Genomic DNA, 22,771 nt, shown 5'->3' with positions numbered 1-22,771 from the left:
TAGTTTAGGAGCTACGATGGCACAGACAGATACACAGATACACACGTCAAACTTATAACACCCCTCTTTTTGGGTCGGGGGTTAAAAAAAATGTACGAGAGTGAATTCCTTTGAACACTCCATCAAGTAGCTTTCGGTCTATTAGTAATACGATCCTAACTCTATGCTAACTATTATACCTAGTGAGGTTCTCACACAATGCTTAATTGTATACAATCACGTCGGTTCGTATATTACATGGTCTATGAATATGTGTTCCATTGCTCCTCCTATCTAAGAAATTCTTTATTTTAACGGGAAAATAAAGCATAATTATCTAAATAGATATCTTCTATAAAAAATAAAGTGACAAAATGATACCTTACCTGAGATATGTGAAATTTTAATATGAGACTTACTTAGAGTAAAAGCGTTTATATTTTACTTCACTATTGAAAAGCATGCAGGCTATTATATTTTTATATGGACTTAAATCTTACTTTTGCATCTAACAAAAACATCTTGCTCAAAAATGGTAGTTTTCGAACCAAAATCAATCAAACTGAATTTACGATACTGTGGAGCTCATTAATTCTAATTACCTACTTAATTATACATACTTCTAAACAGCCATCGTGCGTAGACAATCGTCACTTTCCCCACCGCGCTGCAGCGATAAGGATCGAAGGAAGTTTTCAACGTCCAAGGGGAGTGTACGCCCGTTAAGAGGAAAACCTATGCGAATGACATTGACGATTTCCCCTTCAAACTAGCAATTTTGACATGTCATGACCCTCTATTGACAATTAATCAAGCAGACATTTCAATCTGCGAAATTTACGCGGACTTTTAGTATTTTGACGTAGGAGGGTAAAAGATCCAGTAAATGAACGAATAAGGACTACCCTGACTTTGACCTAAAATTAAGATATATGAGAATCGTTCTATATATAATTTTTATATATTTTTTTGATCTGTGTCTATACACAGTAGGTATACACTCTTAAATTATTTAAATATCAAAAACGCAAAAAAATGCGTGGTATTAATTATTATAAATTATTTTATTTAACAAAAGGATAAATTGCCAGTAAATGAACTGGGAATTTCAGTGAATGAACGAACTCTATCTAGTGCATAAACTCTCGATTCCTATTAATAAATTCTTAAGTATATTTTCGGCTTGGAATTTAAAAAAAATTGTCAGATTTTCAGTTTTTGACTTATTGTATATTTTTTTCTACATTTTGCGCGATAAATCAAAAACTCTTTTACATAATAATAATAAATAAAACCTGTTTTAGAATGTATAATAGAGCTCTTTCATATGATATTATCCCCTTTGGTATAGTTATCTTAGTTTGAAAGTCACCTAAATTTTCTGAAAAACAGTCCAAATGACTACAGAGAAAATGAAACTTAACGCCCTTGTTGCATCCAAGTCGCTGGAAGTGCAACATCAGCTACTGAATGTGTTAAGAGTAGTGAGAATAATATACCGTAACACAAATGTCTGATGTTATCAGATTTGTTCTTTTGAGCCGAGAAGCCACATGTTCTGATGCTTTTTAGACAATCTAAGATCTCTCATTAAGTGATCCAAATAATTTTGATTGAATGGTCTAAGTTGAGATGTAAAAAAGTCACTACATCGTCACTACCCTCTGAAAGTTCTTGAAATGGTAGATTAGAGGTACTGGGTTGGGGCTGAGGTACAGATTTATCACCAGAAGTCAGAATCGTTCAAATTGCAGACTGCAAGTTACAATAGAGCCGCTTGGAACAATTTTTTTGCTGTTTCTTCTGGTAATATTCACAACGCAGAAATAATAATCATCATGGTGTTTAGATGGTTCGCGCCAAATTATAAAATTTTTTTTTAGTAAAAGTAGCTAACTATTCTTATTTGCTCATAAACGCAACGAGGAAATACAGCTTCCACATATAAAAATTGGAGTCCAGGCCTTGCTGTTAGCTGCTAATGGGTTCTCAAAGTAGCCCGAGTATGCTTGTTTTACTGGGCACAAAAGGAAAGAATGAAAGGAGCTTACCCAGTACATCTTAAAAGATCCGTTATAGATACATGCATCCTGCCATGCCTTACCTATGCCAGCCAAACATGGGTCCAGACAAAGAATATAAAAAGAAATAGTGACTTGCTAAAGGGCGATAGCAAGTTGCATAAATTAAGCAAAAAATATTCAAAGTGAGAATTGAAGACATAAGAAAAAAGACAAAGCCTACAGACACCTTGAGACATGCCCTAAAACTGAAATGCAAATGGTCATATTGTATCGATTTTTACAGATGAAAGAAGGACAGGTAGGTAGACCGAAGACGCGTTGGTCTAATGCTATTGTGCAAATCGCGAGAGAAAATTAGCTTGATAGTACCAAAGACAGAGAGAAATGGGGATACCCAAGAGGGATCCATATCCAAGAAAGAAGAATACCAGAATAAATATAAAAAAAATTCAAAAGAAAAATAAAACCGACTTCAAAATCACAAACACTAAAAAGTATAAAATAATTTAAGTTATTGTGGTTTTTGAAGTCGGTTTTATTTTTCTTTTGAAAATTTTTTATTTCAAAATTTTTAGTGGCCCCACTGTACTATAATAATATGCCATGCCCAGCTAAAACCCTACTGTTTACTAAGCAATTACACTGATCGCGAGCAATTTGCTCTTATCCATTGAGGAGTTCTGTTCTCCATCTCAGAAGATATTCATCAGAACTTCATCAAATTTATATGGGACCACCTGCAAAGTATACCTAGCTTTTCAAAAAAAAATAATTTCCAAATCGGTCCAGGCGTCTTTGAGCAATCGGTGAACATACATTAAAAAAAAAATTGAATTTGCTCTTATCCATTGAGGAGTTCTGTTCTCCATCTTCAAAGATATTCATCAGATCTTTACCAAATTTATATGGGACCACTTGCAAAGTATACCCTATCAAACAAAAAAAAATCCAAATCAGTCCAGGCGTCTTTGAGTAATCGGGGAACATACATAAAAAAAAGATACCGACGAATTCAGAACCTCTTCCTTTTTTTAAAGTCGGTTAAAAATATACTAAGCTTTACTAACATGGTGTTATACCACAGAGTAGCAAACAGAGGCAAAGCTTCTAAGAAGCGAGCAAATTTTATAACTATTTTGGTAGGGTTGGCACTGGAGGATACAATTTAATTAACAATAGTTATTTGTTCAACAAGATGGTAAAGTTTGTTTTTGTTGTGATTGCCTAGTTTAAATATCGATCTTTAAATATCGATCAATAGATCTAAATATCGATTTTGAACGAAATCAGTCAATTTAGAAAGAATTATAAATGGTGCCAACTTTTTTAAATTTTGGTTACAGTTTCCTATTTTGTGATCCCAGGGAGCTCTAAATATCGATTTTGAACGAAATCGGTCAATTAACAAAGAATTTCAAAATGGCGTCGACTTTTTTAAATTTTGGTAACAGTTTCTTATTTTGTGATCCCAGGGAGCTCTAAATATCGATTTTGAACGAAATCGGTCAATTAACAAAGAATTTCAAAATGGCGTCGACTTTTTTAAATTTTGGTAACAGTTTCTTATTTCGTGATCCCAGGGAGCTCTAAATATCGATTTTGAACGAAATCGGTCAATTAACAAAGAATTTCAAAATGGCGTCGACTTTTTTAAATTTTGGTAACAGTTTCTTATTTTGTGATCGCAGGGAGCTCTAAATATCGATTTTGAACGAAATCGGTCAATTAACAAAGAATTTCAAAATGGCGTCGACTTTTTTAAATTTTGGTAACAGTTTCTTATTTCGTGATCCAGGGAGCTCTAAATATCGATTTTGAACGAAATCGGTCAATTAACAAAGAATTTCAAAATGGCGTCGTCTTTTTTAAATTTTGGTAACAGTTTCTTATTTCGTGATCCCAGGGAGCTCTAAATATCGATTTTGAACGAAATCGGTCAATTAACAAAGAATTTCAAAATGGCGTCGACTTTTTTAAATTTTGGTAACAGTTTCTTATTTTGTGATCCCAGGGAGCTCTAAATATCGATTTTGAACAAAATCGGTCAATTAACAAAGAATTTCAAAATGGCGTCGACTTTTTTAAATTTTGGTAACAGTTTCTTATTTTGTGATCCCAGGGAGCTCTAAATATCGATTTTGAACGAAATCGGTCAATTAACAAAGAATTTCAAAATGGCGTCGATTTTTTTAAATTTTGGTAACAATTTCCTGTTTTGTGATCCTAGGGATCCTCAGATATTGATTTTGAACAAAATCTATGACAGTTCAAGAAAATAGATTGTAAACACTATTTAAATTATTATCATTAACATTAAATTAAATGAAAACACGACGCGCGACGTGTACTGCAGCCCCTGAGCTTGAGCACAGGCCGAACCGGTATAAACCGATTTCTCTCCGTACGCGACGTAGCGCCTTTGCTCACGCACACACGCGCAAGCTTGTAGTAGTGTACCTATCGTAGCGCGCTTGTATGAAGCTTTGACTCTGTTCGCTACTCATGTGGTTATACAACGCAATACCACACTCACACACACTCGTACAAACATACAGACAAGTATATACTCACACACACTCACACACACACACATGGACGCACGCACACGCACTTTTGAACGGTTTGAACGGAACACGGTTTTGAAATTGAAATTGAAAAAAGTGTAAGAATTTGTAAGAAAATATTTAAAAAAGGTATATCAGCCGGTTTTTTATTCCAGCTCTTAATACATGTAAAAACGTCCAATCTGTTCATTTACTCGAGCCTTTACCCTAGTACCTAATTATATCGACCGCCCCATATCAAAACAAAGTAAATGTCATTTTTCCGAAAATCGTTTTATGTCATAAGCGTAACTTTCATAGTATGTCCCGTTGTATTGTAAGGACACCCACATTAAAGTAAAATTAAAAGCTAGTAAGTCGCTTTGACCATTTTAAAACATAGTAAGTCTATGAACTGGCTAGGTTTTTATAGATTAATGCGCCTTACTAAGTTTTTAAAAGGAATTAGATTAAATAAAATAAATATCACCCATTATCTAAATACCATGTCAAAACAGTAAATACTTAATAATGCATTAAAACTTAAAAGTAAGATAGGAAAAGTCAATGACCTCTACATGTCAACTGTTAAATATGGTTTGCAAGGGAAATACTTTGCATACTTACATAATGTTTTTAGGGTTCCATATCTCAAAAGGAAACACGGGACCCTTATAGGATCACTTTGTTGTCTGTCTTTCTGTCCGTCTGTCCGTCTGTCGTGTCTGTCAAGAAAACCGATAGGGTATTTCCCGTTAACCTAGAATTATGGGCAGGTAGATAGGTCTCAACTCTCATAGCCCAAGTAAAAGAAAAAATCCGAGAACAAATTTCGTGATTCTAGATCAACGGGAAGTACTGTATAGGTTTTCTTGACGGACGGACGGACAAATGGACAGACAGCAAAGTGGTCCTTTAAGAGCTCCGTTTTTCATTTTGAGGTACAGAACCCTAAAAAGAAAATGATGCACATGTAATGAATAAATGTGTAGGCCAGTCTTCACACTAAAATATTTAAACCCCTTTAATTTAAAAACTGTCATAGCCTAGTGGTTAGAACGTCCGCCTCCTAATCGAAGGTCGGGGGTTCGATCCCGGAATCACGCACTACTAACTTTTCAGTTATGTGCGTTTTAAGCAATTTAATATCACTTGCTTTAACGGCGAAGGAAAACATCGTGAGGAAACCTGCATACCTGCAAGTTTTCCATGTTCTCAAAGGTGTGTGAAGTATGCCATTCCGCATTGAACCAGAAAGAACTACGGCCTAAACTTCTTTTGATTTTAAACCACTTACTAGGTTTTGATCTGAGAAAGAAATTTGACATTAATTGACAAAATTGAGAGACCTAAGCTTGTATAAGAACACAGAAGTGTCATAATTCGTGTTCACTTTGCCTAACGTCTCTCAGAGAGCAGAGAAAGATTTAAACTGTTTCTTATAATCACTGGCCATATTTCAAATGCGAAAGTGTGTTTGTTGGTTTAATATTCAATCACGCTGCAACGGAGCAACCAGTCGACGTGGTTTTTTGCATGGATACATTTAAAGACCTTGAGAGTGACATCTCTCTCCGCATCGTATTCTTTATTGCTGAGGGTTGTGACCTCTTTCCATTATTCCTACATCTAATGGTAGGTTTTCTTGGGATAATAATGCGGTGGGTTCAAAGAGCCTACGGAACTCGACTAGAAAAACGAGATTTTGACACTTAGGTTTAACGGTTATGAATTAGTTATTAATATCAGTGATAAAATTGATTAGGGCTGTCAGGTAAAATGACATTTATCTCGGAAAATCAAAGAGTGTCCACGAGATTTTTTTCCAAGTTTGCGCTACTAACTACATATATTATGAAGAGGAAAGGTTTGTTTGTTTGTTATCGATAAACTCTGAAACTACTGAACTACTTGCACTAAAGACATAATCATCAACATCAACCGACAGACGTCCACAGTGAACATAGGTCTTTAATAGGGTCTTCCACATGCTACGGGTTTACGCCGCGTGAATCTTTGCGCTTGCGCTTGACGACAATCATGCTTTAAAGAAAGCAATGATGAGGTCCAAGTTGGAGCACGCTTACCTAGAAGATGCCTATTCACTCTTGGCTTGCAGGTATCTAAGGTATATATGGCAGGAAACACGGCCGCCGAAATGGCGTTCCAACCTTTAGGCTCTCCCCATTGCCCGCAGCATGAATCTGAGCTTTCTTATGAGACCCATGGTTATATTATGTACACATAATATCTCATAAGAAAGCTCTAACACACAATCCAGCTAAGTAAGTCCAATTTCGAAAAAAGCTAGCTAGCCGACAAATCTAACTCAGGCAGCCTTCGGGAACCTTCGAGATGTCTCTGTCCAAAATTCCTCAATGCTTGAAGAACAGTCTTTGAATAGTGCATATTGTCAGTGATGAAATATGGATCCGAAATATAGGTCTTTTTTTTGTACACAGGAAATGCCTGACGCATACCCCTCCGTCATGTGGGGCTTGCACCAAACTTGCACTACTACGAAATCCATTTCGGAACACGGCACCCGGAACGAGGCGCGCTATCTCCTAACATAGGTATAATACCTATTTAGAACACTTACTATCTGTCATCATAATCTATGACAACCTCCGAGTATTTACCTGGTAAAACCGTAACTTTAGAATAAAATTTAGTATATAAGCAGGCTTCATTTAGAAATGAAAAAATCCCTATTTTATTTTTCAACGATTATAAACACAACTTTCATTCAAAAATAATAAGCTTAAATTCATTTTAAATAATATTTTGCGACGAAATGACGCGCACAGTCCTTCCGCCATGACAGTCCAGTGGACACTGAATTCCATAGAGCGCCTGCAAGAAAATAAATAGCACAGGAAGTTTTTTGGTTAGTTTTAGATTATTTAAGAAACGAAAAACATTTAGTATAAAACTAACAGTTAAAATTGATTGCTAAACCTAAACATATCATTTTCTGGAGGTTGGCTTCAAAGTATCAAGGTGTTAAAGAAAACTTTTACAGAACAAGTTGCGAACAGCAATGTTTTCAACTTGGTTTTTTTTTTTATTGGGATAATGTATACTAAATAAAAAGAGGCCCTTATAATCTTCACAAACTGAAGTTTTTAATTGCATGTATTTAATAGCTGTTAATGCTTTAGAAAAATAAACAATTTACTTCAAAGTACAGCATTTTTGCGATTTGTCAAGTAGCAATTACCTTAATGATTCGGCGTTAGTCCTTAACTGGTGGTCAATAACTGGGTCGATATTTCAATCGCACGATCACGTTGTCCTGCACTTTCTTTTCGATGTTTGGTCTTGCCGACTATTGTCTTCCGCAGGACACTTTATATCCTGGCAATCGATCATAATGGCTCCAGTCAAACTCGAGCAGGCGTCCTGTAATCATCATTTTTGCCGCATCTTTATTTCTAGCCAAAATGTGTAGAATGTTTGGAGTGTTATCCTTGGCCTACGTTGCTATTTTCTTGTTAACTTTAGTGCATTGTGAGGATGTATCGACCTCAGGGCTTGTGGATTTTATAAGCAAAGGTAACATTAAAATAATAATATAATTTAAGTAATAATCACAAAATACATTTCAAAACTAGAGAAAGGTAGGCTGTATTTACCACCAGGGATGTGCAAGGGTGCGTTCTGCGTAGCGAGGAATGTCTGCCAAATCTAACAATGAGATCGATTCATTTTCTTATGATCTGTACTATAAAAAACGATGCAATTCTATTTGTGGGCGTCGCGTCGTATGTATTCTCGCAGTCCCCTGTGGGAACTCAGCATCACACTAATATTATAAAGGAGAAAGTTTGTATGTGTGTGTGTGTGTGTGTGTGTGTGTGTGTGTGTGTGTGTGTGTGTGTGTATGTTTGTTACTCCTTCACGCAAAAACTACTGGACGGATTGGGCTGAAGTTTAGAATGAAGATAGATTATACCATGGATTAGCACATAGGCTACTTTCTATCCCGGAAAATCAAAGAGTTCCCACGGGAATTTTAAAAAACCTACATCCCACGAACGAAGTCGCGGGCATCAGCTAGTATATAATAAAAATCGAAGTGCCTAGTGCTATTTAGTAAGGGTGGAAACAACTGCCCAACTAAATCCTTAGATTTTAAAAAACGAGTCCACTAGTGCAAAGTGATATCACATCCTAAAAAAGCTACTAATTAGTACACGTGAATGTTTGGATGCTTGCTAATCCTTGACGCAACAATTTCTCAACTGATTTGGCTCATATATTTGGAATGGAAGGAGCTTGTATTTTGATAACACTTAAAGTAGCTTATACTTTTTATCCTGAAATATCCGCAAGAGTTCCCAGGGGATCGTTTAAAATCTATGAAAATCTACGCGGACGAAATCGTGGGTAGATAGTAAGTAACATATAAGTAATCTTTATTAACACCAGCCCCTGGTTACATAACACTAGATGCAAAACTATTAGTCTTCCCTAAGGTTGAATTTCTTGTGAAAATTATTTTTAATGGGGGACCCAGTTATAAAAAAAATGTAAATGAAAATTTTTAAGTTTCTACACCCAGTTACAGACTACAGTGGTTTGTCAGTCAGTCAGTTTCTCCGTCCGTTCGTCCGTCTCCTTTTATATACATGTATTTCTGAGAACCTACTGATATCCCGTAAGGTGGTTCATGGAAATAAAACTTAATGATAAAAATTAGTTGAAATAAATGTCTGTACGCTGCAATCCACTTTCCTATTAATTTTTTTCAGAAAACAAACTGGAAACATAAATCTCTTAATAACGAATACCTAGAGTCTCATTACATTTTCTGCTCTTTATTCCTAGAAAGAGTAATAAGTGGCATATTTGCTTCTTCGCGTGCTAAGAGATGCAAATGATTCAGTTCAGTGAACATTAAGAGGGCTCTCTCCGTCACTCGTTTCCACTCGTTTCATACAATCGTAGTTCCAATTTCATTTGAATATTAAGCAACCAAAGTCCATGAAATTTTGCAGACATATTCTAGAAACTAATATCTGTGTCTGTGGTTTTCCAGATTTCTGTTAAAATATTCGGTTTCAAAGTTACGCGGTCTTAAAATTTTCATACAAATCTTGGAGCCCCTGTAATTTTAAAACTACATATTTTTAGAAAAATCTAAAACACCACAGACACAGATATTAGTTTCTAGAATATGTCTGCAAAATTTCATGGACTTTGGTTGCTTAATATGCAAATGAAATTGGAACTACGATTGTATGAAACGAGTGGAAACGAGTGACGGCGAGAGCCCTGTTAATAACCATGCAAATTACTTCAAATCGCTTTAAAGTAAGACACGAGTGATTTAATATATGATACGTAGATACATTTATTTATTGGTAGGTGTTTTTTTTCCCATACAAATGAAAAGGAATATGTACAGTGTACAGATACTGAATTTCTAACTGTATTTTTTTATTTTATAATATTTGAGATTTTGATCTCAACAGGCTTCTCAATTTTAATTTTGTTAATAATTAATAGATACCTACATCAGCTTACAAACGTTCTTGAAGTTTTTCGTTCAGACTCTCAGGATAAAAATTGTGCAATGTCCTCCTGGCTCTTATGTTTGCATGTATGATTGCATTTTTGAAATATATCTACTGAGTGTTAAGAGGTTGCATAGAAACACTCAAATATCCTTATAATATTAATAATTAGTATCTTTTCTTTTCAGATAACAACGTCGGCCGTACGTTTGGACACAATGCTCTGAAACGCCTCTCATTCATTTTCCTCCCCGTAATGTTCACACTGGGAGTCATCTCCACCCTCTTGATGGCTCTAGCTGTCATCTCTGTGAAGAACCTAGCAATCGGTGTTGTGCTCCTGATCGTAGCTGTTAGCCAGGTAATCTTTTTATCCCGGAACATCAAACAGTTTCCATAGGATAAATCAATACGACTTAAATTCTTTTAAATTCTATAAAGTCTCATATTATACAGATAGCGCAGTATATATTTTGCCTGGGCACACGCCTTAGCTAGCTTTTGTATACAACTTCGTAACAAATTCGGATCAAGATTTATCTGATCCATTTTAATTTTTATTGAAAATATTACAATTAAACTTAAAGCTAGCCTTATCTAATTAGTAATTACTATACCAAGGAATGGTGCCAAGAATACTGGCTGCATTATTAACTTGCAACAGTTTTTACGCTTATGACTCGATAGACTCTATTTAGTAGGTAGGTACATTTCTCCGTAGATAACGCTCCAAGAGTATCGGTGTCCAATGATTGTCTCAATCCACCTTTGTAAAATATCATAGGGAGCGAACATAATAGTTATCTTGGTACTTATTAGGTTTATTAAATCAAATAGTTAACCTACTGCATATATAAGTAGGGAGCTATAGCAAAGTCGATTTTGTAAAAATAAAAAGGCTGAAGTGAAAGAAATAACATTAATAAGTAATAACTAAATCTGCAGGAAATAGCACTGGCATTTACGGCACAGCCTTTCTAACACGCACTTTTGCACTTTTACTTTATGTTGCTCGGGATTATACTCGTGTGTAAGTAAAAAATAACAAAACATTTTTCAGAACAATAATTATGCTAATCTGGCAACCGTAAACCGTAAACTGTGTTTCCACCAAAGCATTATTGTACTAGACTAGATGATCTCCGCGACTTTGTCCGCGTAAGGTTCGGTTTTTTTTTTTGAAAATCCTGTGGGAACTCTTTGATAAAACCGTTGCCTTTATATTGTCTTTGGGGTACTAACTATCTCTGTTGTTGATGTTCGCGACTTCTTTCGGTGTGGATTTGGGTTTTTTAAAATTCCGTGGGAACTTTTTTCCGGGATAAAAATAATGTTCTTTCCCGGTATGCAAAATATCTCTCTGAATCTTTAGTCCAAAAAGGTTAAACGGGTGGACTGTGTTAAGCTAGCAAAGTTTATTATATATTTAGGTATTGTATCTTATTGTATCCATAATTTAACAAATGAATACTACATACACTACGTAACAATAATTTGTCGACAGTATTTACTGGTACATAAATTACTTAAAATTGTTTAGTTTGTCTGTTCGCGCATCATGCACAAACCACTAGACCGTGGGGCGAAACTTTCGCATTGCGAAACCGTAATTGGTCAGACTTAAATATTACCCAAGATAGAGTTTGATTTAAACTTCACACCTGCATCCCTGCACCATCACATAAATACCTAGTGACCACTGGTTGAACGATCGTAGCAATAAAGAAGTTCCATTTTCTAAGTTTTGTTTAAAAATCCAATTTAAACTTTTATTGCATGTTAGTGATTTTTTTTTCAACCCAGACTAATATTTTATACGAAACAATCATTATTATTATAAATGTGAAAGTGTATCTGGCTATCTGCTAACTTTTCACGGCCCATTCATTTACCTAACCGATTTTGACCTATAGCTGGCATCCCGGAGAAGGACAAAGCTTCCCAGGGGATTTTTAAAAACCTAAATTCACAAAGACGGAGTTGCGGGCATCATTTAATTGGAACAGAGATAGTTTGCATCCTGGAGACGGATATATATAGACAAATTTTAATCCCGGAAAATCAGTGTTTCCACGGGATTTTTAAAAACATAAGCACGCAACATGCAAAAAAGTTGCAGGCGTGATCTAATTATTATCTTTATAAATCACGAATTTATGACATATTTTATTCCTTTCGTTTCCAAATTGCACACTACGACGCGGCGGTGCAGCGTTTTATCTTTGTACGAGATGCATTAAAAACTGAATAACTTCGTCATATTTTATTAAACTTTTGCCGTCTTACAATGTATAGGTACTTTAAATACCTACTTATGTGTTTTTTTGTTTCGTTTTTCTGTCACAGGAAACTTCCATAGTGCAAAAATAAAGCTTAAATAATATTGTTTTCTTTTCCAGGCCGTTTCGAGGCTATTTTCTGCAGCGGCACCTGCACCCTTAGTGTTCCACCCACGGGCTGAGCTCCTGCCAGCGCCTGCTTTGCCTGCTCCATGGCCTCCAACAGGCCCTCTCCTATCGCCGTGGGGCAGATCCGACAACGATGCTACGATATCTGACTAAGGTCGACTAGCACCAGCCTCTTAAGTGTGGTTAAGTTATAATTTTCATCCCTGTCCTTGACAACCCTGGGATAAACTTGTCTAAACGTGACATCTTTACAAAATTTAACTAGACAAAATTAACTGACTTGGCAAAAGTTGGCCTTAAACTTCTCATATCTCTTGAACCGAATTTTGACATCGCGCAATTACTTTCTATTGCTTCGTACTTGGTATTCTTTCACTAATAATAATTAGTAGTTGTAGGAAGAGTAATATTAATCAGCCAATAACAACAACTAGGTATGCTGATCGCAAACCGATATGCCCATCTAGGTAATAACAATTCACAAGTTATTTCAAAAATCGGCAGATTTTCTAAATAATCAATTCAGGGTAAGTACTTACCTACTACATAGAAGTTTAAATAAAGGGATATATAATATTACTAGCATAAGCTGATTGAATAAGAATAATTTTATTTGTGCTTATTATAAGCACTAAGTATTTACTGAGCTTTTCCTAGTTGGCAAAGAGGTCACAATTCGATTTATTGATTGAAGTGTATTATCCTATAGTGAGTATTTCACGCGAGGTATAATGCTAAAAAATATTTGAGTCTTCGTCTGTTTATCGCGAACTACATTTCGTGGAAGATAGACGACGATTGCAATAATGTAGTTTATAAGATTATTTATTTTGTGTAAATATAATAAAATAAATAAAAGAGATGAAAATGTTTTTGTTAATATTCTTTTATTTACCCTCATCATTCATAAATACAGGTTTCTTGATTCACCAAAACCTCGAAGCTAAAGTCCTAAAGCTCTCTAAAATAAATTATTGAGTATAAACGAGTAAAATAAATAGGTATAAAAAGATAGAATTTCTTGGATAAAATTCAAATATTACGTATAATAAATATTAATCTTATGTTGAATACGTTGAATACTAATGATTGAAGTTTGAACCGTTTGACCTCGCCAGGTCAACAGTGCGTAATGGCTCTTATAGGCTTACGATACATTGTGGATTTTTCCAAGAAACAGCGGTTGCTTTGGGATAAAGTCAATAGATTGATTTTGGTACCATTCAATGTTAGTATAATAAAGAAACTGGCAAACAGAACCAGAGAACGAAATTTTTAAACTTGTATAAATTATTAAAGTTTAACGGCGTCTGGCAGATTCCATACCTTGACGAAAGATACTGTTTGATCTCGTACTTACGTTAGCTTAGCTGTTAGTCAAACCCACCATGATGCAAAATTCGTACCTAGTCGCTGATCAAGACACACGGTCGTGTCTTGATCAGCCAATAAGAATCTTATAAGAATCGTTCTTTCCTGTATTGGGGATAGATAACGCGAATAGAAACTTTCAGCTTTTATAAAGTAACGAAGGTATGACCCTCACTGGTTCTTAGTGCATAACCAAAGTTGAGAAAATTAAAAATAAAATCTAAGTAAATATTAAAAAATCAATGTCTGACTGACTGACTGACTGATCTATCAACGCCACGCATTGCTCAAACTCGGGCGGATCTGGCTGTTTGACATGCAGATAGTTATTATGACGTAGACATCCACAGAAAGGATTTTTGAAAGATTTTTGAGAAATTTCAATCCCCAACGGGGTAAAATAGGGGTTTGAATTTGTGTAGTCCACGCGGACAAAATCGCGGGCATAACCTAGTCCTACTTAATGTTATATAATACTAGCCGATGCCTGCGGCTTCGCCCGCGTGGATTTAGGTTTTTCGAAATCCCGGGGAAACTCTTTGATTTTCCGGGATAAAAAGTAGCCTATGTGCTAATCCAGGATATTATCTATCTCCATTCCAAATTTCAGCCAAATCCGTCTGGTAGTTTTTGCGTGAAGGAGTAACAAAACAAACACACACACACACACACACACACACACACACACACATACACACATACAAACTTTCGGCTTTATAATATTAGTGTGATTAATATTATAAACGCGAAAGTTTGTATGGATGTCTGTTACTAATTTCACGCAAAAACTACTGGACGGATTTGGCTGAAATTTGGAACGGCGATAGATTATACCCTGGATTAACACACAGGCTACTTTTATCCCGGAAAATCAATGAGTTTTCACGGGATTTTTAAAAACCTATATCGACGCGAAGTCGCGGACATTAGCTAGTAAGATATATAACGGAACATTTTTATTGATGAGCACCGTTTATAACATCGATGGTTTCGGATTTCAAAAAAAAAGATTCCGACGAATTGAGAACCTCCTCCTTTTTTGGAAGTCGGTTAAAAATAGAGTGTGATCGGACGTGCTGCCGGGTCGGTAACAGAGTTAAATTATAGGCTACCGCCACAAAAAGACATCAATGAATCATATTTTATTCATGACATGTTACCAGAGCAAAAATTTTCCGTTCAATTTTTGTCGCTACGGACACAGTAAATAACTTTCACATCTATCAGTCTGATAAAACGAACCTCCATGTTCTAATCACGGTGCATTATAATATTAGAGAATAAAACTACTTACAATTTTATAACAAGAGAAATCCCACCCGATATCAGATAGCGGTCAATAGATACGAACTAGCCTAGCCACAGTTGGTTTCTAACCAGTTTTAAACCAGCTCCCTCGAACAGAATCCCTATAATCGACTCAAATTCAATTTTCAACAGTTTCATTTGCCTTCACTTTCGTATATTTGTGCCGATCATTATAGGGACTTCTGTTCTGTATGCCTTGCTGTTAGTCTATCAGAAAGTATTTTGGGTTAACTTATTTGCTCATGAAGTCCAAGGCCAGGCTAAAAAGTTTTTGGGGTATTCTCATATGAAGTTCCCCGCAGTTATAATAACCCGGAGTCGGAATTTGACGTCACCCTGTGCCTCGGATGTTGAAAGGAACGAAATACCTAATTCGCCAAAACAGACAAATCTGTAGGTTTCGCCTACAGAATCACCTACCTAATCTGTAGGTAGGTGCCTACTATGTGCGACATCCGATACTCACCAACCACCCTCCCTTTCCTAAACAAACAGGAAAAACGAGTAACCAAGCAAGCAATACGCAGCACCGCTATATACAATACCACACAAATCTTCTAAAACACACTCAATGTACTGTGATAATTCACTCTTACACCAGAGCTAAGACCGACACTTAGGGTAAAAACTGAAAACCATATATTTTAAAATTCTAATCAAAATTATCATATTGGAAACTCACACGTTGAAAATCAAGTTTTTACTAAGATTTATTTGTTCCAAACTACGATAACTGGAAAATTACTGCCATCTGCTCACATGCCCATTGACTTGGCATTGGTATCGCTTCAAGGACGATAGCTTATGTTTTTGAGCAGTTTAGGCTTACAGTGGATTTGGTCGCAGCTAGTTTAGTATATTTAACGAATAAAGTTAAAAAAGGATAAAAGATAATATTATATCATATTATATCGTCAGACTATGTCAAGATCAATTCTAAGTTCAAATAACTTTATTGAATTGTAAACTTAGGTACAATTGATTGTATACTTAGGTTTTATAATCTCTTATCAACAAAACTGACGCTGGACAATCGGTCAACAAACGGAGCCCTGCTGTGCATACCTGAATCCGTCAATTAGTAAGGCTATGAACGGGAAAGAACGGAAAAACATCACGATTTAACATCTCTATACTAAATGGCTATATTAACGTTAACCTGAAAGTTACACTTAACTGAAAATTATGATTGCTTAATCTTGTCCTTGCCACTTATTTTTTATACTTACCTTATGTATATAAAATAAGTACCTCTATTATACCTACAATTTAAGAAAATAAACCTCTGCTACTTATAACGATTTCCTCCTTATAATGTTAGAGAGAAATTGTCTAAACAATGTGCAATGCGGTGATCTTGGACAGGGTGATGCATATTCAGCCAAAAGGAGGGGACGCGCGCGCAAAGCATTGGTAGAGTGGCCGTCACAATGGAAGCACCGAGCGCGTATTTACTATTCCTCGTATTCGCAACCCTATGCGCTGGTTCCGCATATTCAGACAACGACCAGGATACGTCAAGTGTGCGGAAAATCGAACTTTATAATGGTGTATACGTGAACATTCCTGAACATAACAATGGATCCAGAAAACTGTTGTCGTTTGAAATTGATACGAGTACAAGTGGAGAGAATGGGGAGACAGGTGAGTTATAAATATCAAAATCAAAATCCATTTCATCGTTTGAGTGGTGACGTCCACTAGTACCCGCTACTTAAATCTTCTACTCGTCAGTCCTTTATTTTTCAGTCATCAACCCCAGAATAAAGTGAAATCATAACAGGATTATTTTCAACTAACTTTCATATGTGAGGTCTGCATTTGAGGTTTTAACAGTTTTGTTGGGAAACCCTACCAAAACGTTAAATTTTCTTTAGTTCTTTATCTCGTGATTGAAAAATTAGCCCTAAAACATAATATTTAGAGGTTTGGTGTAAATGGGCCACACATGGCTTCATAACGAATGAAATATTTTTTGTTAAAAAAGTTACCTGTCTTCTTTAAACCTTGATCAAAATTAAGCTAGGTAGGTATTATAAAACATGAAAGCAAGCTAATTTAGTTAGGTTTATGAAAAACTTAAAACCTTTTTGATTTATGGAGTTCATCTATGCCCAGGCTATATTAAGGAAGTACCTAATTCATACTAACATAAGAAAAATTCGTGTGTCTGTTTGACTGTTTGTCATCTTCAAATAGCCTACCTGTTTAACCGATTTGTCGTTTGGTACAGATATAACCGAGGCCGATGGGTTAACGTGTTCCCCGAGGCGTAAAGAAAAAGTAGAGCCAATTGAATTCTCAAAGTCGGTCACCCTTGCGTCACCGTTGCTTACCCAGGGTTATGGGCTAATATTATGGTTTTTTGCAAATAGGCTACACGTCCTCCAATAAGTAGGTTCTCAAGAAGTGAAGAAAGTAATTTGAAACTAGTCCAGATATCTGTATCATATTTTCACTTAGGCGCAACGCACACTGGCAGAACCGAGACGGAGCGTATTTTGTGATAAATATTGAAACTGAATTGGCATTACAGCGGTGACGCGCGGCAAGCTCAGGCGCCCACATTACAGTGGGCAAGATATCTTTCTTTCTTCTCTATGGGCAGGTTCCCGCATTTAAAAGTTTCCGTCTATTGTGCGTGCAGTGTTCCTCCGCGTCAGTGTCGTCATTCCAGCAGCCATCCAAGCTCGCTACAGAAGTCAAGTAGGCCACCTACAAAGGTGCCGAGGGTTTCTCGGAGCAAGGCTGCATGCATGCATGTGTGACATGCACTTTAGCAGCACGCCTTTAGTAACACCTATATACATAATATTATAACGAAAAGGTGTTTGTTTAAGAGGGCTCTCTCCGTCACTCGTTTCATACAATCGTAGTTCCAATTTCATTTGAATATTAAGCAACCAAAGTCCATGAAATTTTGCAGACATATTCTAAAAACTAATATCTATGTCTGTGGTTTTCCAGATTTCTGTTAATATATTCGGTTTCAAAGTTACGCGGTCTTAAAAATTCACATACAAATCTTTGAGCCCCTGTGATTTTAAAACTATATATTTTAGAAAAATCTAAAACACCACAGATACAGATATTAGTTTCTAAAATATGTCTGCAAAATTTCATGGACTTTGGTTGCTTAATATTCAAATGAAATTGGAACTACGATTGTATGAAACGAGTGACGGAGAGAGCCCTGTTAATGAGTGAAGTTCTGTAAGTCCCACCACCTTCCCCATTTTATCCAAGAGGAGTAGTTTGTTAGTTTGAGGTTGGTCCATACTAGGGAAAGCCACTGGGTTACCTACAGTCAGTAGCGTTTACCCACAGTTGGGAATGATCTTTGAATGTTAGTTCCTGCAACCAGGTTTTTATCCCGGAAAATCAATAAGTTCCCACAGGAATTTTTTAAAAACTGAAACTCACGCAGTCGAAGTCGCGGGCATCGTCTAGTAGGTACTTTATCTATAAACTCTCACGAGTTCTCTATGGGTACGACGTAAAAAAGAACAAAACTGAAAAGGCCTTTCATTTAAGATTTTAGAATGTAATGTTATAAAAAAGGTAGCCTTAAAAAAGGTAGAGAAAAATAACAGTAATGCCATCTCAGAGTCTATCAAGTATCAAAGGTCTAGCACAGTTGATGGAGTCACGCCTTTGAAGCTGCTTTTATTTGTGTGTTTATCGGTAAATTAGTTCCCTCATAGTTGCCAAAGTTGTCATAGGATATGACCCCGTTTCCCATATTTCTCTGCTCATTGATATGTTGGTTCTATTATCTGGAACTCATTAGTCTGTGATGAAATTGCGCCAAGACGATATGCCGATTGCGCACGTATCTAATCGTGTACGGTAATATATTATAGTAGCTGATGCCCGCGACTATGTTCCCGATATAGTTTTTTAAAAATCTTTTAAATAAATAATTAAAAATTACTGTAAGAAGCATGACAAACACTGTAAAGTGCGACTCTACGTGGGCTTAGCGTATGAACAGGTGCAGTGAACATTTTAATAAAGTTACTTGTACATTAACCGTACACGAGTACGCGCGCTTTTGGTGTGACATCTGATTACATAGTTGTCGTTGTGTATAATGGGCTCTACACTCGCGGCGCGAACGGCCGCAAAAGCCCGCAAAAACTGCGAATCACGAGTGTAGATGTTGTTCACGCCTTCGCGTTCGCGCTTCGTGCCTTTCCCCGGTCAGTGTCGGTTTTTGGTCCACAACAAAGGGTTTCGTCCACAGTCACGAACAAGACTGTGAACATTTGCGAGTGTGGAGGGACACAGTTCACGCGTGGATCGCGGTATACATTCACGGCGTGAAATAACGGCGCGACTTCACGTGCGAGTGTAGAGCCGGCTTTAGACTTGTTAGACTCGTTTCTGTCCTGTGTGCAAGTAATACTCAAAAATTATAAACTAAGTAGAGTGTTAAAATGCATAATAAAAAGTATTTCATAAGACATACCATGTAATTTGTTTCTCTTTTACGTAATCAGCGTAATTAAATTAAATTGAATGGAGAAAGTAGTTAAATTTCTTATACCTACCTACATTAAATTCAGACAATAAAAGCAGGCGTTGAAATGGATATAAATACCGCTATCTAGCAAAACTTAGCCGTAGAAAGCGAGCATGCACGTAAAATAGGGCTACCACCACATCTCCTTCATCATGATCGGGTTAGGATCTTTAGTTTTAAAGGCTCTTTACAGCTGATGAACTGAAAAATTGCAGTTTGGATTTAGTTTCATTGTAGTTGACAAAATTGCATTGAAATTAAGCAGAGGTTGCGTGCAGTTCTTACAACTTTATGCAGTTTTAGTACTGGCCGGTCAGTACCTACCGATTTAGCGTAGGTAGATCCTCTTGGACAGGGTTCTCAATTATCGATCATGTCCTAGTTATTATTACCAAATGATCTTTTCTCGTAAAAAATCTGGCAGTTGGTTTGTGAAAATTGGATGGTAAATTATATTGATGTAATATTTTATTTGTTTATTTTGTTTATCTGCATCAGAAGAAAACCTATAAATGCCTACATTTTACATTTTTTTTTTATAATACCTATCTGGTCACTCGTGCTGATGTAATGTTATGGAAGCGTTGGGAGTTGAAGCCGCATCTTTACAGCTATTGCTGCTTGATTGCCTTGACTGTTAAATAGATAAATTTGACAACCCTACATAATTTTCCGGTGAAACAATAAAATTAGTCAGGTAGGTATTTTAAATTCATGTGTTATGACTTTCCGTGTGTAATTTTCCCAGTAAGTTTTGGTATATTTTATAGGTTTAACGATTGAAAAATTTGTAATCTGAGGCGACAAATTCAATTAATTAGGTCTGCTTACCAAATGAATAAAACTGTCACAGTTTCACTTGTATTTTTGTAGTAGTTTTGTATAATGATAATACATTACCAATGTAAGCATAATTTATTAAAAAGTAGGTAAAATTATAATTAAATATAATATATACTAAGTTATGTAATTAATGACATATATTTTTCTTTTTAGAGATTTATTGATGATTTATGATGTACTCGTAAGCATATATTTGCGTTATCTGAATCGTCTGTTATGAAACAGATATTTTGTTATAAAATATTAAATTGTTATATAACTGTTAAGATTGAACGTCGCGGATATATCGTTAATTTGTTACGCCAAAATTGATATTCTATATTCACGCGTGCTTATACAATCTTTAGAAATGATTGCATTAATTACCTAAATATCGCACGCGATAACAAAATTCAGTCATCGGTATCGTCTTGAAAGTCAACAATCATAGGTGCCAAGAATACTGGCTGCATTTCCATGCTAGACACCTAGGCTGATCTTTGCGCAATAAATGAGCCAGCCCTTCTGTCGCTATAATCTTTTGAAGTCTATGACTCCAAGGCCCCAAGGTCGCTACAGCAAACAGAACAAAAATGTACTTAACGTAGGATTGACTTCCCATAGTACAGGTCCTGGAATCCTAGTTTGGGGGCCAGTAACTTTGCTTGTTACTTAATGGTTTACTTAGTGTACAACCTTGTTGATCAAATAAAAATTATTTAACTCATTTCATTAACTCAGCCATTTTTGCTGCGGTTCCCAAGTCCCAATCTAGATAGCAGCTGTCTCCTTGGGATGCCACGGGGCCAATATGTTAATGCACGTTTTGTCCCATATAAGAATCCCTCCCTGTTCCCAGAGAATCTTGACATTCTCATAGATATACTAAAATTAAAATTCTCTTTTCAGGTCGAGGTAAACAAAAGAAGCTAATGAAGAAAATTTTGCCCATGTTCATCTTGCCTTTCGTCTTCCAGTCTACGCTCGTGCCTCTGTTCCTCGGAGTACTGAAGTTCATGCTCTTCAAATCATTGATGATCGGAAAGTTGGCGTTAGTTCTAATAATAATTAACGCCTTTAAAAATAGCAATTCCTTTAAAGGCAGACACGATGCTGATATAGCAAATTTGCATTACGGATATCATGGAAACGGAATGGAGGAATATGCATCGTATTTTAATTCGTAAATACTTCAAGGACTTTAGTCAATCTTTAAAATTTTAGGTAGGTAACCAAAGATTTGCTTAATATATGCAATAAATATAACGCGAAGGGTAAACTTTGTGACGGTGAAAATTATGTACTTTTGTAAATCTGCAAGGTAGATTGATTTATCACTACTATAAGATAATATTTTATACATTACTTAAACGGAATCTATCAAGTTAAACTTGTGTGGACTAACTTTTGACAATTTATTAAATACCAGCTGGAGTAAGTATTTTCAAACAAGTGTAAATTAAAAATTTATAACACCCCGACAAGTGAAGGTTACAGTAACTCGAAAAAAGCTGATACACTCTCGATCAGCCACGTTTCAAACAAAAAAAAACTAAATTAAAATCGGTTCATTCGTTTAGGCGCTACGATGCAACAGACAGAATATATTTTATATATTATAAAAATATTTTAACAGAAATCTGGAAAACTACAGACATAGATATTAGTTTCTAGAATATGTCTGCAAAATTTCATGGACTTTGGTTGCTTAATATTCAAATGAAATTGGAACTACGATTGTATGAAAAACTGCAATATTTGTAATGCATAATAAAATATAATTGACTATCGGAAGTAAATGAATAATAAGAACATCAAAACGGAAATAGTTGGCTACTGTATTACTTTCTAGTTACACAATATCGTGCCTAACAACAAATACGAAAAAAAATTAGTTGTGAAACAAAAGCATAAATCAAGTTGAAGTAAGGAACTAGCCAAATTGAAAGCATTAATAAATAAGTAGGTAGGTAGGTACCTACTTTAAAAATTACCGTGTGAGAATAACGGAAGAGGATATTATGTGGGAATAATTGTAGTCACTTGGATTTCTATTTGTTACTTGAAGTGGAAAAATCTTTTAATGTGAACATTCTTAGTTTTTACAAAGAGTTGCCCGCTATGTCACTTGCGTAACTAAAGATTATAATCGCAAAATGCAACTGTTCGGTCGGCACACAATTCGTAGTAAATGTGTTTCGAATAAATCGATCTCTATTTAGGTATCTATTTCTATTTATCTTCATATTAAGAGGGGTCTCTCCGTCAC

General features: G+C 35.8%; 2 protein-coding genes across 2 annotated transcripts; both read left to right on the top strand.

Moving 5' to 3' along the window:
- Window positions 1–7,992: 7,992 nt before the first annotated feature.
- LOC123869585 (protein apnoia) lies at window positions 7,993–12,629 on the top strand. Its single transcript, XM_045912574.1, has 3 exons — window positions 7,993–8,104; window positions 10,257–10,429; window positions 12,468–12,629. The coding sequence occupies exons 1-3, from the start codon at window positions 7,993–7,995 to the stop codon at window positions 12,627–12,629; spliced, it is 447 nt and encodes a 148-aa protein (XP_045768530.1).
- A 3,880-nt stretch (window positions 12,630–16,509) lies between these two features.
- LOC123869583 lies at window positions 16,510–21,945 on the top strand. The gene is made up of 2 exons (XM_045912572.1): window positions 16,510–16,799; window positions 21,412–21,945. Exons 1-2 carry the CDS (start codon window positions 16,586–16,588, stop codon window positions 21,687–21,689), a joined length of 492 nt encoding a protein of 163 aa, XP_045768528.1. The 5' UTR covers window positions 16,510–16,585; the 3' UTR covers window positions 21,690–21,945.
- Window positions 21,946–22,771: the final 826 nt, after the last annotated feature.

This window comes from Maniola jurtina, chromosome 11, assembly GCF_905333055.1.
Source record: "Maniola jurtina chromosome 11, ilManJurt1.1, whole genome shotgun sequence".
Taxonomy (NCBI): domain Eukaryota; kingdom Metazoa; phylum Arthropoda; class Insecta; order Lepidoptera; family Nymphalidae; genus Maniola; species Maniola jurtina.
This window is presented reverse-complemented; position numbering and strand designations above follow the sequence as displayed.